This window comes from Falco naumanni, chromosome Z (assembly GCF_017639655.2).
Source record: "Falco naumanni isolate bFalNau1 chromosome Z, bFalNau1.pat, whole genome shotgun sequence".
Taxonomy (NCBI): Eukaryota; Metazoa; Chordata; class Aves; order Falconiformes; family Falconidae; genus Falco; species Falco naumanni.
Window position 1 is genome coordinate 35,555,551 of NC_054080.1, and position 16,245 is coordinate 35,571,795.

General features: G+C 42.6%; 1 protein-coding gene across 1 annotated transcript in view; it reads left to right on the top strand.

Annotated features, from left to right (window-relative positions):
• The first annotated feature begins 1,146 nt into the window (after positions 1–1,146).
• The window catches only part of SLC12A2 (solute carrier family 12 member 2), a 61,826-nt gene continuing 46,727 nt past the window's right edge, over positions 1,147–16,245 (top strand). The window contains exon 1 of the mRNA XM_040579707.1: positions 1,147–1,848. Coding sequence (XP_040435641.1) covers positions 1,291–1,848 — 558 coding nt within the window. The 5' untranslated portion in view covers positions 1,147–1,290. The remainder of the gene's footprint in view (positions 1,849–16,245) is intronic.

The window sequence follows — 16,245 nt, forward strand, 5'->3', positions numbered from 1 at the left end:
TCCCCAGCACGTACTGGTCCCCGCTCGCTCGCCAGCACACATCTTAACAGCACTCAACGCGTCCCAGCCGGACATCCGGACCCCTTACACCCGGACAACGAGCGGCGAGGATCGACACGAGGCGGCTCAAAGCGGGATGGGGGGGTTCTGCAGGGCTCCGGGCCGGCGGGCGGGACAGAGCCAGCGCCAGCGGCGGAGGCCCCCGGGCTCCCCGGGCCTCGGAGCCCCGCGGCCGCCCAGCCTCCATCCCGCGGACGGCCCCTCACCCGCGGAGCGCCTCGGACAGCAACCGAGGACTAGGAGGACAGCGGGCGCCGCCTCGCCCGCCGTGCTTAGCGCGCCGACCCTGCTGCCGCAACGCCGCAGGCGGACGGGGGTGCTCGGGCCCCTCCGCGGGGTGCGGGCGGGGACGGCGGGCGCGCGAGCAGCCACACCGCCCGCGGGGCCGCGCAGCCCGCGCATCCCCCGCCGCCGGCGCTCCTCTCGCGAGATGTGGGGGCGGCCGGCGGGCTCGCAGGTTTCGACTGGCGGGCGAGCGCCGGGGCCCCGCGGCCCCCCGCCCCTCGGCGGATGCGGCAGCCATAGTGCGGGCGGGGAGGAGCCGCCGCCGCCCTCCCCCTCGCGAGCGCCGCCGGTGGGGCGGAGAGGCGCTCCCGCCGCCGCAGCAGCCGAGAGCGGGCGGAGCCTGGGGACCCAGGCGGCGGCGGTGGGGGTGCCCCGCATCTCGCCTCCGCCCGAGCGGGCGCGGCGGACCGGCGCTGGCTGGCCCGCGTTCAAGTTCCCGCCTCCGCCGAGCGGGGATCAGGTGGAGCGGCAGCGGCGCAGGGTACCGGGGGCTGCTTCCTTCCCGCCCACGCCGCCCCACGCCGGCCGCGGGCTCCGCGCCGCTCCCTCTTGCTCGAGCCCTGGTGGGCTTGCCCGGCGCGGCCGCTCCTCCCCGCGTGGCGCTGTCAGAGCGGCGGGTGGCTCCTTCGTGTAGCGGGCGCGCTGCGGGGAAGGCGTGCGGGGGCGGGAAGGCGGCGGGGCGGAGGGAGAGCGCGGCCGGTGCAGGGCGAGAGGGGCGGCGGCGGCGGGGCCAGGTCCCGCTGAGGGGGCGCGCGGGGGGGCGGTGGCCCCAACGGCATCATCACCTGGCGCTGCGGCGGCGGGGCGGGGCGGGGCGCGCGCGGCGCTTGCGGCGGGCTGCAGCCCCGGGCGCTGGTTGGCGGTTTAAAGCAGCGGAGCCGCCGCGAGGGGCGTTCAGAGCAGCCCGCGCCGCCGCGCCTAGTGCTCGGTCGCTGAGGGGCAGGCATGGAGGACAAGCAGCAGCCGCCGGCTGGCCTCGCCGCGTCTGCGGGCGAGGAGCGGCGGTCGGAGGACGGCAGACATGCGGCGGGTGGCGGAGCCCTGGGCAAGTCGGTGGGGCCCACGCCGAGCCAGAGCCGGTTCCAGGTGGACCTGGTGGCCGAGGGCGCCGGCCGCCCGGCCGAGGAGCCCCGTAAGGCGAGCGGGGAAGGCAGCGCGGCGGGGAAGGGCAGTGAGGAAGCCAAGGGCAGGTTTCGGGTGAACTTCGTGGACCCGTCTGCTGGCGACGAGAGCCCCGGCGAGCCGGGGGGCGGCAGCTCGGAAGGCGGCAATGTCAGCTTCCAGAACGGCGGCGACACGGTGCTGAGCGAAGGCAGCCTCCACTCCGGCGGGCACCACCACTACTACTACGACACCCACACCAACACCTACTACCTGCGCACCTTCGGCCACAACACCATGGACGCCGTGCCCCGCATCGACCACTACCGCCACACGGCCGCCGACCTGGGCGAGAAACTCATTCGGCCCAGCCTGGCCGAGCTGCACGATGAGCTGGACAAGGTGAGCGGCCGCCACGTACCTCCCCCCGCCTCCCCGGGCGGCCTTCGCGCCGGTCGGCCCTGGCCCCTGCCTTGTGCCCCCGCCGGGGCCGCGCTCGGCGCCTCCGCGCCTCAGGGCTGGTGGGCAGCGCTGGGAGGGAAGAAGCTAAGAGCTCGCTGAGCCTCGAGGAGGCGCACGCAGTGCGAATGCATCGGGTCAGTAGCGTCTTTATTTTTTTTTTTATTTTATTTTTTAATTTATTTTTTTTGGCGCAGTGTGGTGGCCCTGTCCATCTTCCCCAGATACCGTGGTGAGAGGTAGCTACAGCTGTAGGTCTGCGGGGCAAATGTTTTCTCCGTAGCCGAGAGGGATCTGTTACAGACGCTGCAGTTTTCCATTTACGGTCCATATCGCCTTCCAACAGATAGGGAATTCGGGGCCTCCGAGAGGTATTAGTAGGGGAAGGGGAATACAAACGTTTGCAGGAGATGCTAGAAAAAAAAAAAAGTATGTCCACGCTTCTAGTAATGACGAGAGGTTTGTTCACTAACTAGCTGAAAACGCATGCAGCTCCCTGCGCACGCAGTGCTGAAGCAAACTAGCCTCTGGCGTGATGCTGAAGGCAGCATAGATACAGCTGAGGCTCCTTCTCCTTAAGGAGCCTTTTTAGTCGTGCTGAGTAGCCCTGCGGGTGAGGGCGTCATGATCAAGGCTTCAAAAAATCTGAAGCTGTGTCTGTCAAGCTTTTTCTGTTTTGGCGTAGTTACCATGTTATTGGAGACGAGTTGCCGTGAAAGGTTGTTTGCATTGTAGGCCGCCTTTCTTAAAAGTCAAGCTTTAGCTGAGCCTGGAATTAATTTGATGTATTTTTTTAGATCGTGTTTAAACTATCACGACTAAACTGATGCCAGATCAAACTATTGTAATGCTGCTTTCTTGCAGTTGTGGTAATTGCTTCGTGGTATTTGGCTGTGCTCCAAGAAGTCCATGTTCTAGTGGGTTTTCCTGCTAGATTTAGCTAAATAAAGGAGCACGTGGGCTACATATTAATGAAGTGAAGAATATTCTGTTTCCAGAACTTCTTTCATCTCACCTTTCACTCCTTGTAGGTGGAGTTCAGTGAGAAAATTGATGTTCTTTTGAGACTGTCCTGTTTCATGCCATTATTAGGCAGCTCAGCGCCTCTGTACTGTGGAGTTTTTTGGGTAGTGTGGTGATTCTTTTAAGTTTTTTTTTTTTTTTTTGAAACTGACTTCATCTGTTCTGATACAAATCATTGTTCGGTGTGCTATAGAGATGCTTACTTGCAACATCTAAGATTAGATACCAAAATAATTACTAACCGTAAGAGCAGATCACTCTTGCCTGTCAGGTCCTTTCCTGATCTAGTTGAATGATGTTCTGTAGTATGAATCTGTATTATTCCTAATCCATCTGATAAGGAATGGAAGTTGGCAATTACTGTCTTGTGCGTGCTATAAATAAACCATGTAATATATGGGAAAATACACTGTTGGGGTTTGTTGGTTTTTTTGGGCTTTTTTCTTCTCCCTATTTTCTAACTCTTGGTCCATGATGGGGTGACCAGGTTGTTAGATACTCCGTTGTGTAAGCAGAACATTATTTGAATTTCTAAGTCTGGCAGATAGGTTTTCGGTGTGTTTATATTGCAGCAGTTGAGAAAGCTCTTTATGACGCCATTAAGACAGTTCAGTGTGGAGTCTAACTTATTTTGGAACTATAGTTTCTAAAAGTGTAATTTCCTCATAAAGAAGGAATGTATGGCAAGCAATTTTCTTTTAGCTTGTGGCATAGAAGAGCTGTAGGTGACCTAGTTAAAGGATTATTATCAGAACAGTTTAATTGTGAGCATTAATTAACTCAAATGATCAGTTTCTCAAATGTCATAAATTTGTTCTGCAGTGTGTATAGGTGTCTACATTAATTATCTTTTTAAAGTCATGTTCTGTCTGCTGTGTTGTCCTTCACCACCACCACCCAAAAAAAGGGTGGGAGATAGAATATGCAATTTTAGTTACATTTGATACTATACTTAAGTATTAATCTCTAAAACTGTAATGGTATATACTTCAGAAGTTAAGTTGAAGTTCTGCATAGTAAATCTGTTCTGTCGCAGGATGTTTAACTTCCAAAGTAATTAATGTGTTGGCAAGCATTTAGGCTTATATGAACAAGGACAACGATGATTTTCACTTCAGATTTAGCAAAACAGTTTGCAAGATAAACTTGAGAACAAAAATATTTTTAATAAGGGTGTGTTGTGCATACTAATAGCATCGGATACCTACCTTTTTTTTTTCAGTCTCTGGAGTATAAAATTACCACGTCTGTGATTATGTACTTGATTTCTCACACAGAGTGCTGATAACTTTTAAATCATGATGGTGCCATACTTTCATATGGAAGATGTTCACAAACTTACTATGCTTTTTTCACTGTGTTTCAGGGAGCTTATTGTCTCAGTTCCCAGAGAGTCAGCAGGAACTGAAGGCAGACAGTAATTATCTCTAGTGTTGAATAATACTATGCATTAAAGTATTTCACTGATTTTTTTTTTTTAAGAACTAGAAAAGTTAAGCTTGCCCTTTAGCTAGCTTTCTTCTAACATGTACAGCATCTATGTCAAAGATGTAGTAGGGCAGCTGGTATAAACATCCTAGTGCAAATCTTATGTAATTGGTACTATGTAAAGACCTATTGTTATGCCCCTGCTTCTTGACCCAGCACATCAAATTTGACAGTTACTTGGTGTAAGACTGATCCAAAAATGTGTTCACCATCAGTGTGGTTCACTGTATTGAATGTAATAATTTCATCTCATGGTTAGTTTGTGCTGCTTTTTTTCCCTTTTAAAAGGTAAATAAATGTTGTGAGGCAGTGCTACAGTAATGTTGATGCTAGTGCCAATTATAGACCATATTTTTTCCTTAGTTTTGTTTACAAGATTCATACGTCTAACTCCTCTACTAATACTGATCTCACAGAAAAGCACTGTTGGAAGGAGGTGTGCTGTTTGAAGAAGGTGCACATGCATGTGCAGAAGGTCTGCCTTTTGACAAGAGTTTGTCTTGTCCTGGTAGGATGGGTGTCTTCACCACCTCAGGTTTCATGTGGTTGTTCCAGCAGTGGCTTTTCTAGTAGAAAAGAAAGGGATTGTTCTTGAAACTGGTTGTGGAAACATAGCTGGGTGATTCTTAGTAGTCTGAAGTGGATGAATTGCATACTGCTGATCTTCATCTGTCATGTTAAATTTCAAGTGGGGAATCTTGCCTTCATATAGCATTGGCTGCAGATAGTCAAAGTGATCAATCGGTTGCTTACCTAATTGGTGTGCATTAACTTTACCCAGCTTCAGAGGGATGACAGAGGGAATTTGGTGATGCTATTACAATTGTTAATCTTGTAGGTTAGGTGATGTTTTGCAGGAGCATTACTCTCCAGAGATGTAGTGGTGAGAAGATAGTTATTAATAAAGAAGTGGGAGGGGAAACAGCATACCAGTGTTTGGGTTTTTGTTGCAGTGGTGACCTCTGACCTCTGGAGGGGGGGGGGACCCTGCCTTCAGAGAGTAGGAAGATTAAAAGTGTCCTAGCTTTTCTTATTTTTTTTTCTATCTTACAGTTTAGAAATGTATGTTTTGCCTAGGTTAGCTACATCTGCAAGTAAAGCTATAGCCTGTAAAAGACATTGTATTTGTCTTCATGTGTTCCTCAATGTGTGCTATAATGTGTGGACTTTATGGTTCTGGAAGGTGAATATTTTTAAAGTATTCAGAACTGGACTGTGTTTTAGTAATCTACCACTATCCATTAACTTAAAATTTTTCTGTATAGCATTGCTTTAATCGGGGAGCTTATTTTTATGGAAGAATAAACTTCACAGTATGAGATTCTGATTTGAGATGTCCTTTGTGCAGTCATTTACGGCTGTGATAAACAGCTGTTGTGTGAACCATGCCCTCTACTGGTAGCTTTGTTCTGTTGTTTGTTAAATACAGAGTACTCGTTGATTCCCTTGACAGACTAGGAGGTAGTGATCTCGGAGGAAGATCTTTACACCACCCTCACCCTCCCAGCCCAAATTAAAAAACAAAGCAAAAAAACCCCGGAGGCAGTTAAAAGACAAGTGTGCTGTGCTTCCTCCCACATAGAAATCTATGCAGTTCTCTGAATGTGGAGACAGCAGTAAGAAAGAAGGCCTTATGAATAGTCTCAATGCAGGATTCAAGAGGTTTTGTTTGTTTTTACTTGAGTTGAGTGATTTTTGTAAACTACCTTTTTGGCTTTGATTTGTATTTTCTTGAACATTGCAGTTGTTCCTGTTACGTGATAAAATGTTTAACTTAAGCACAGTGACAAGGCTGAGCTGGCACTGCTTTTTAACAAAGAATGCATTGTCTCTTAAACAACTGCTGCACCTCTAACATTTGAGGTTTTATTTGGTTTATGTTTTTTTTTTTTCTTTTCTAGTTCTTGGTTTGTGTCTGCTTAGCCTGTAAAGAAAAGAGCTCAGCTAAAGATGATTCTAGGCTAGCAAGTTAGCTGACCATGTTATGTAAGATTTGCTTTATGAACTCCTTCCTCCCCTCTGCTGGAAGACTGAGACCCTCTTGCATATAGTTGACTATTATACTACCTTGCTGAATCTTGCTTACAGTCAGGAGGTCTCTTTAGTTCTTGAGTTAGTGTGATTTAATTTGGATATCTGCTTTTCCTTTTTGCTCTCTTTTATGTTTGTAAGCAGAACTTGAATTTTCTTTCTGAACTTTGTTGTACTAAATTAAAACAAAAGAAACTCTTCTAGCCTTGGTCTCTGTGTTCTTGGACATCCTAGAAGCCTTTGCTTTGTAACTGTTCTCATTTGTCACTTTTGAAAAACAGTCATCTCAATGCACCTGTACTCAGATGAGGCTTTACTAGCATCATGCAGAATGATCTTTTTACACTTTTTCAGTCTCTGTGGAGAGTCCTCACTTTGCTTATTCTGACACCCAACTTAATTACCTCCATCTTCATCTAGGGGAAAAAAACCGTACTGCTGCATTTGCAGAAATAAATCATACTAGACCTCCAGAATTTGTATTTTGTAAGGACCATGTGTATTTTGTAATTTTACATTGCTTGGTGTGTGAATCTCTCTTACCTGATCTTTGTGGTAAGTCTTTAGTCCAAAACACCTGTGAATACCGGAACTCGTGGAACTGTCTCCAGCAAACTGCAAATACTGTTCTTAGTACTTAGGTTTTGCTTTGTTCCATGGAAATTACTTGAGTGCTGTTAACAGTTTAACAGCACAGGTGTGGGCTGCTGCTGACGGGTAAATTTTTGTGCTGTCTCTTATGGTGATGTTTGTCTTCTTGGGTTGGATCTGGGAACAAACCTGATTCACAGAAGTCAAACACTGCCCCCACCTGCAAGGTCTTGCACTGGTGAGTGTGGTCCCTTATACAATACACCAGTGGTCTCCACAGTCTTTTGACTGCACACTCATATCAGTAAAAATTTCTGAGCGTACACCCTTAATATACATTTATTTACGTATAAATTAATACTACTGTACTGTTACATATGATACAAAATAAAAATTAAAGGATGAGATGAAGATGAAATACTTCCAGAAATCTTTTTATACTTTATTGATGTTACACAAAATAGTTTCTTCCCAAACTTACAGTGGATTTTTGTGTACCCCTTGGAGTCTGCTGCAATGCACTGTGAACCCCTTGAGTGCCTACATCAGAAGCAAAGGCATTGTAATTTGCCGGAAGAGAACAGCTAGGAAGGGAAGGAAGGAGGGAGTGCCTGTTTAGAAGAGCTTGTGGGTTTTTTAGTAGCTGGTACATTGTCAGTATCAACGACTAGTTCAAGACCAGAACCTGAAAGCATAGCAGTAACTCAATAAGTTCTCTCTAGCTGGGCAGCTTATCTTTCACCATAAGCTATTTCAGAACCAGTTAAAGAAGAAGGTGCAGAATGAATCTTCAGATAGAAATTTTCCATTTTGGTAGTGTATTTGATTGGACCTCAAATAACTTCCATTCTTGCAGAGGAGGAGGTTGACAAGATCAGTATCTTGGGAGTAATTCAAACCAGCATACTGCATTTTCTGTTGCATCCTTAAGATTTTTTCCTGAAAAAAACCCATATAATGTTCATACATGAAGAACTGCCAACCCATTCCCCACCCCCTTTCTTGGTGTAGGTAATAATAGTCACAATTTGCTCACTTCTAAGACTTTTTTAAAAGAATTGACATACCTTCCAAAATAATGAAAGGCATATGGTTCTATCTAGTTCTTGCAGCTTGAGTGCATGGAATGTCTTTGATTTATTTCTACGCTTGAGCATGCTGCTGAGGTCTGATAATCTTACAGAAATTTCTTGTTGTGTATAAAAACTACCTAAGATGTGTTATCTGTGTCTAATCAAGTGAACTGAGTTAAAGATATGGTGATTAAAAAAAGTTTTAAATTCCATTTTAACAAGGAAGCTTTTCTCTTGCATCTTCATTTTGCTAGTTAGCTTTCTTCAAACGAACTGCTTCTATTTCAGATTACGCAGTTGTTTTTTTTTTAATTCGAAGAGAATAGCAAAGTCTGTTTCAGCAGTGAATAGACTGATACTAGGTTAATTTTTCAACTTAGTCCAAGGGTTTAGTCCTAAGATTGTTCTGAGTGATACTGCTCTTGAGGTGGAAGCATTTTGGCAACTCTAGCTTTAATGTACAAGTAAGTGCTGTGCTGCGTGAATGTACCAGCTCTGATCAGAGCTCAGGGGCTGTACCTGTAGTTTCATGGCATGATGTTAAATATCAGGAGTACTTAATTGATATTTAAGATTTATTTCGGTGGGCTGTTTAGTCTATTGTGAGACAGTAGGTTAAATGTAATTTTTCATGAACTTCCTACAGTTAGAACTAGGCTTCTAATTGAAATGAAGAGTTTTATGAAGGGTAGGGCTGCGTAGTATGGTACACTTGCTCCCCATCCTCCACCTCTTGAATAGAAAGTGCAGCATTCTGTTTTGCAGAAGTAGATGGAAGTATTCTTGCTCTTAACACCTTTCAGCTTTCATGTTAATCTTTTTTTCAGGTACAGCATAGAAGACAACTTGGGAATTTGCTGTTTTAAACAAAGTTCTTGAGCAAGACTGAAATGAATTCTTTTTTGTACTTACATACAGAACATCATATTTCTTGGACTATACCTGAATATGCAAAACTGCTATGCAAGGTGTTTGCTAATAGGATTTAATTCAGCTCTTATGCAGTCTAATGCTCCATCTGCTTAATTCTAGAGAAGAAAATTTTATTAAACAGTTAAAAGGTCTCTAACCATTAGAGATGCATCAGGGTTATGTTTTTCAAGTAATCAAGTGAAAACTACCGGAGTTCCAAGCCTGGGTCTGTTTTCCTTAGAAGTGTGATTTCTCTTCTTATGCCGATGAATATCAAGAGGAATATGACAAGTCTGTGTGCAGTAATGAATAACTAAGTTGGTAACTATTCACAGTACAATGGTTCTTCTGGAAAGGATGAAATACATTGTTGCACTAGGGAAACTAGTAGTTTGATTCCAGAGAAGGCAAGAGAGGAGTGACCCAACAAAAGCAGAACTGAGGTGTAGTCTTGAGGTGTGAAGCAGATAATGTATATTTCTTCCTCTTGAGCTGTATGGATTGGTTGTGCCTATGCTTGTGTAGGAAACCATGCCCCTCCTTTTTTGTGACTAGAAGGTAATGGTGCAATTTGCTGTTAAGTAGAAGTGGAGAGATTGGTGAAGGAAGTTTTTGGTTGTTGTGTTGTGGGTTTTGTTAGTGTTTTGTTTTTTCTGGTGTTTTTTTTTTTTTTTTTCATGGTGGCAGACCATATTACTGTTCCTTGACAGGAAGGTCTCACTTTGCCTACAATATTTCTGGGAGTGCAGAACATAAGCATTGTGGGTCTGCCATGGTGCAACCACACTGCATAGCTGCTGAACAGAGGTCTTCTCATTTGTCTGTAATTCCCATGATCAGCTTGCCCAGAGTGTGTGTATAGTCCTGTGTTTGTAGAGGGATGTATGAATCAAGATGTGAAGATAGAGGAAGTTTTCTTTATCTTAATACTTCTGCAGAATGCTTGTTTAAGTAATGTAATTTTTTTTCTCCATACAAAAACTATATGACAGATAGGATACTGCTGTTGCATAGCTGCAGATGTCAAAAATACTTAGCTGCCATGTCACTTGTAAAAACTACTTGAAAGGATTCCATCTGGTCACACCATACTGGCTGCAGGCTTTCAAATCTCAGCCTTTGCATGGTTATCTAGACTTCAGTGCTTTCCTCTGGAACTTTTCTTATGTAAATATGGCTAGTCCTTCTCTGTTAGGAATGCAAATACCAGAATCTGAACTTCCTGTGCTGATGTTAGGACACCTAGATCAAATGGTGTTGACACTGTCATGGTTTCAATTAGTAATCTACCTTGAGAGAGACCTTATTCTGACAGGATGCTTAGGAAAGCATTGAAACTTTTCATTTGCTTATAAAGGGCTGTAAACTCAAAACACCTGGTGATGCAGTAGAGGAAGGCATGACATCCCGCTCGGAATATTACACGATGTTCTGATGCCTGGATTTCTTAAGTGACATAAGTTGGTGGCTCTGGAATACTGCTATGACAATCAAGTTCACAAAGATCACTATTTTCACAAATTGAAGCACACTTTAAGTATGGGCAGTTTTGCTGTTGCTGCATATTTGAATTGATACCAGATCTTTTCCTTCAAGCAATCCCAGACTGCAATTTGTATCTATCACGTAGTCCATAGCCTCCATGTGGTTAGTAAGCTTAGGGATCAGTAAAAAAACCTGTATGTGACATGTTAAGCAGTGGTGAGCTTTATAAACAAGGTTCCTGTCTATTTTGCGTAAGTATACCACAGTGCAAGAACTCCTGAACTGAAATCAATTTCCTGTTTCTTAATTTAACAACCTTGTTAGCCTGGTTAGTGCATCATACTACTTCTAAGAGTTGGGGGGAAGAATGGATGAAAAGTTTGAAAGAAAGTAAAAAGGGCTTTTAAAATCAGAATGTATAAATACACACGCAAAATACTGCTTAATATTTCTCTGTTAAAAGCACTATTGAGTTGCAAGACAATGAAATACAAGCTGATGGCAGAGATGTAGCTGGCTAATTCTTCAGTTGACATGTTAATTGTAACTATAAATTTCTTTTGTTTAAAATTGTTCTGCTGTAATCAAAATACAACGTACTTTAATTTCAGCTTAAGATAACATTAACATTCGGTGTTTGATGCAATCTCTTTTAAAATCTCTGGAAGTGCCTGCCAAAAGCATTTGTCGCTATATTTTAAAATTTGTAATTGTAGATAAGGTAGTATAGCCAAACCACTTAAGTTTTGGTCTCTTGGCTGCAAACCTCAAAAGGCTTTCCTTTGAGGTGATTAACCAATGGTTGAAGTTTGTTCATGTTTGATTCCAAGGAATCCTGAACTTTAAGAACAGGTCATGTTTTATCTGGGTAATATGCGTCCTGTTGCTATATGTAACTTCTGGGTGCCGTTTAAGAAGTTAGTAGGGTGGGTTTTTTAGATTTGTGGCTGCAGTATCTTTACAGTCTTATATAGTAGCAGCATTTTACATGTGCCTCAAACAAGGGGTGGGAATTAAAAATTCTATTAGCAAATTTGCTAATTCGTTCCTGGTTTAAAACCAAGCAGTAAACTACCTAAGATGGCTGCTGAATTTTCTGAACTGCTGTCAACAACTAGTCATTGCACAGTGACTAGCAGTGTTTCCTGAAGGTGTGTGGTTTTAAAGTTTGTTTTTTAAAGAAGGTACTAAGAAAGTGTTCAGGCAGATGGACATGTCTTGAACATGTCTTCTGCTATTTTTTCTTTTGCATGTGCTACCTGACTGGGTATTTCCCATTGGCAGCAATACTAATAACTTAAGTTTCCCATTTAACTCCTGAAGAACCTGAATCTGTTTTGCTAACTTAGCAAATCTATTTTTAACTAAAGAATTACCAAAATTTTGTAAACTATTCTAAGTGTCTGTGGAAGCTACTTTTCAGTAGCAATCTTTAAGTGAAGGGTAACTGTTCACTTGGATTATCACCCTGTTTGCAGTACTGAAGATTTAGACTATTGCATCTGTTGGTAAGGTGTAAAATGGTGATGTAATTAAGATGTAGAACTCTTTAAGAATTTGCACTTCCTCTGCTCTCTCAGCAGGAGGGCTTTATGATGCATTAATCGAGAGCTGGGCACACTAGTTCTTAGATAACCATATCGCCATCCTTATCGCAGCAGAGGAGTGGTGAGGAAGAACTGGAACTACATGCAATATTAAGTTCACATCTACTAGAGATCTGATTTTTTTTTTTCTTGGTTTACTCATTACATAACTATTTTTCTGGGTTTATAATACTTTCTCTTCAACTGTTAACTGTGTAAAAAGGTGATAGTTTTTAACAGATAGACTGTTTAGGGTAGGCCAGAAAAAAGAATTCTTCTAAGAGTAGTGACAGAATTAGACAGCGTATGGGTTTTTCCCTTATTACTTTGCTTTTATAGGCATTGAGTTTCAGTTCTGTTATTTCCAGTTCCTAGGTCTAACGAGATTTTTCTGCATTGTTTGATAGGTCTAAGTAGAAAATAGCCTTTCTTAAGAAGTAACTGTTTCACTAGGTTTTGAATATTAATATTTACTGTATATTCTGGGGTTTTAATGGGAAGGAGGCTTAGGTAAATTCATTGTGGCATAAATGAAAGTAATGCGGGTATCTGAACAAAGCTTTAGGGTTAACACTTCTGGAACAGATCAGTATGAAGCAGAAAATTGCTATTTGTCAACATTGGTATTGCTAGTGTCGCTAGCTCACAAAACAGACTGTCCATGCCAGTACTGACTGTTGAGAGAGTGCTATGTAGAGTAAGATATCTTGAAAGTAATTACCAACAATATGCACTCCCTTCTGAAGCTGTTTACTTCCCTTAAAAAAAACGCTTGGAAACTGTCAGACCTGGCAGAGGTGTTTTTCAAACTTGGTATTAAAAACTCCCTGATTTGTTGTTAGTTTACAGGGCAAAGTTAACAACAGTATCTCAGCCATTTTGAACAGTGGTTGATTGGAAAAATGGTTACAAACAGCAGTCAGTGTCACCGGATCAGGTCAAAGACTGGTAAGAACTTATTTTTCTTCTTGCATATTTAAATACTGAAATACTTTATACTCTCAGACAACCAAATTTGAGACTTCTCTTGAAGAGTTAATCGCAGGACTCCATGTCTGTGGACAGCAATGTGCTTAAAAACATTCTATAAAGATTGAGACATTTTGGAAAGGAAACACAGTGCTCTTGGTTTCTTTCATCACTGGTTAGATAAAAGCATTAAAGCATAAACCCTTAGGCACAAACTGGGAATTTTATGACTACAAATGTTAGCATACTGCAAAAGCAGTGTTTAATGAACAGATATTTGATAAAGTTTAGTGTCCTACAGTCAGCGTTTAATAGCTGGATTATTCTTTGCAGTATAGTATCACACTTAAATGTATTTGTACCAGTACAAACTGTTTGCAGAAGTTCTCACTGTTGCATCAGAGGTAAACACCTATGTTGGCAGAATTATTCTGTCTGGTTATGCTATGCATACAGTATATCTAGCACTTAAACCTTTTAATCAGATCATTAGAAATGTCACAGGTGAGGTGGAAGAATCCAAAAGTTCCCTCCAGAGGGAACGTGGAAGACTTGCTCATCAGAGTAATGGCATTTGGAAGGGCTAGCTTAAGAAATTAGTTACTGTTTGGGACAGGTCAAATTGGGCAGACCGCTGTGGTCAGCCTGAAGAAGAACCACTTAGTCTTAGATAAAAACTTGGTGGTTAACCTGTCCTTTACTGGGGGCTTCCATGTTGTGATACTTGAAAAGAAGCAACAGCAGAATTCATGTGTTTATTCTGGTACCACCTCATACAGTTCTATGCTGTAGTTCAGAGCTGAAGTATGTTGCCTTTAAGATGGGATCTAGGTAAGTTCACCACAATGTGCTGCATGACATACACCGCTATCAAGAACTCTGAGTAAAACTAAATAGCAGTTTTACCAATGAGAAACTTTTCCATGGACCAGTGTATTTCAAGCCGTGTGTGAAAAATCTCAGATCTCTTTGGGCTAATAAGTCTTTTCTCATTACTAATCCACTTCTAATAAATGTGGAGGCTATTCACAATTGCCACAAATAACTTATTGTTGTGATCCAGTACTGGAGATGAAATAGTAGATTATCTGTACTCAGTGCATTGTGATACAGCAGTGGAAATTTCTGTGTAGGAGCAGAATTTAACTGTTGCTGGCCAAATTTCTATGGGTTTATGATAGAATTGTCAACATGTAAATGTATTTTATTTTTCCTTTTAACAGTGGAAGTCAACATAACTGTGAGTGTTCTTTGGACTGATTAGATAAAAGACACTATTTTGATTAAGAAGTTGTGTTAATAAGAACATTTCTGATCTGAAATGCTAAAACCTTCTCATTTTTTTTCTCCTTTTGTTACACCCCCTCCAAATCCACAGTGTTAGTGTGTTCTACTGTTTAAGAAGGTCTTACTGAATTTGTTGTAAAATAGTGCTAGTGCTTTTTTTTCCCATTCAGTATGTGACTTAAGTAGAAGCATTGTTTCCTCATGAGCACAAGCATGAAAAATAATATGCGTAGTTAATTTACAGCTGAGAACATGGTGCTTTCTTAATCTTGCATTAAAGGGCTGAACTTGGAGTCTGGTGCAGTGGAAATCTTTTGTGCCCACGCTTTGTAATATATGTTCTCACTGTGTGCTTTATTGGGCACCCAGTAGCACTGATAACCAGCAATAACCTTTCAGTTATTACATTTTGCATGTGCTTCATTAATATTTTCCTTAGAAATATTGCATAGTGTGGAGAGACAAGTCATACAGAACAAAACTTTCTTGTGTTTGTAGTGTGCATATCTTGGAGCTGATCTGGTAACTGATAACAGCTTGCAGCTGATATTTTGAGTTATCTCCTTCCCAGAAAACAACAGGCTGAGATATGGGCTTGTTTGAGCACTATAATAACATGCATAGCTATCACATGATGGTTGAGGTTGAAAGTGACCTCTGGAGGTCATCTTGTCAATGTGTGCAGGTTCTACCAACACCTGGCCAGCCCTTGTCATAAACTGAAGAATATAGTTCTCTCTTACACTGGATGCTAGGATATTTTCCACCTTCTTGTAAAACGTAAACGTGCAATAAATGAAAACTTAAGACTTGTTTTTTTAAAAATTAAGCATTGTGACTCAGTATTACAGGTTTCACTGCTTTAGTTGCATATAGTGTTTCAATATTATAGGACATGAAGATGCTGCTTTCTTCTAGCCCTTTCTTGATCCTCCCTGACCAGTCTTTTCGGAGAACAGTTTTACTGTTTCTTATTAGACATGACATGCCTTTTTGTAATACCAGAAGATGTTACCAAATTGGCAGTTTTCCTGGCCAAAGCATAAAAACTGCTTAGATAATATAAATGTGAATCCCTTTATTTCATACTGTAGAATTGTTTGTTGCAAATATAATTCAATGCTTTTCTGTTGGAAATAAGAATGGATTTTTATATGAAAGAATAATAACAGTTACACTATTGCATGCTTGACTGGAGGCTTTGTTGTCATGGTTGTGAACATGTTCATTTATCTGTCCTTTGTTTAAATGTATTTTTTTTCCTTTTTCTTTTTTCCTCTTCTTTTTCCAATTCTGAAGGGGTGGGGAAGAAGCAGTGAGAAACTTCTGCAAAGTACTGCTCAACACAGCAGAATCTCTGGTGAGGGAGACGTTAATACCTAGAAAGAGTTTTGACATTTATTCCTGCATTTCTAGGAAAGTCATCTGAAGGGCAAGTACTCAAGGGTATAGGAGCAGGACAGTATGTGGGCCTGTTCTTTGCTGTTGTGAGCTTCAGGTGTGTCCCAGGTTGGGTGAGGAGCCTGATCAGATGGCTTTCCATTTCCTCAATGACTGCTTATGCAGGTCAGCATAGGCTCAGCAAATGAGTGGCTTGTAGCTGTATATATGCAATTAAAAATAGTTTATTATTGTTCTACTTCTTGACATAAGAGATGCTAGAGATAATTCTGTGTAAACTCTTAAATGTAGAAGCATGTTAATTCTCCTTTTGGTCCTCACTGTTCTTACCACTCTAAATAGATAACACACCACTACTTCCTTGATTTAATTTAAGCTTGAGTGCCTGAATGCAGGTAGTCAGCAAATCAATAGATTGATCAGGTCAAGGGCTGTGCAAATCTTCCAACAAGTTACAGGCATTAGTTCTATTTAGAAGAACTGCAGTTCAGTAA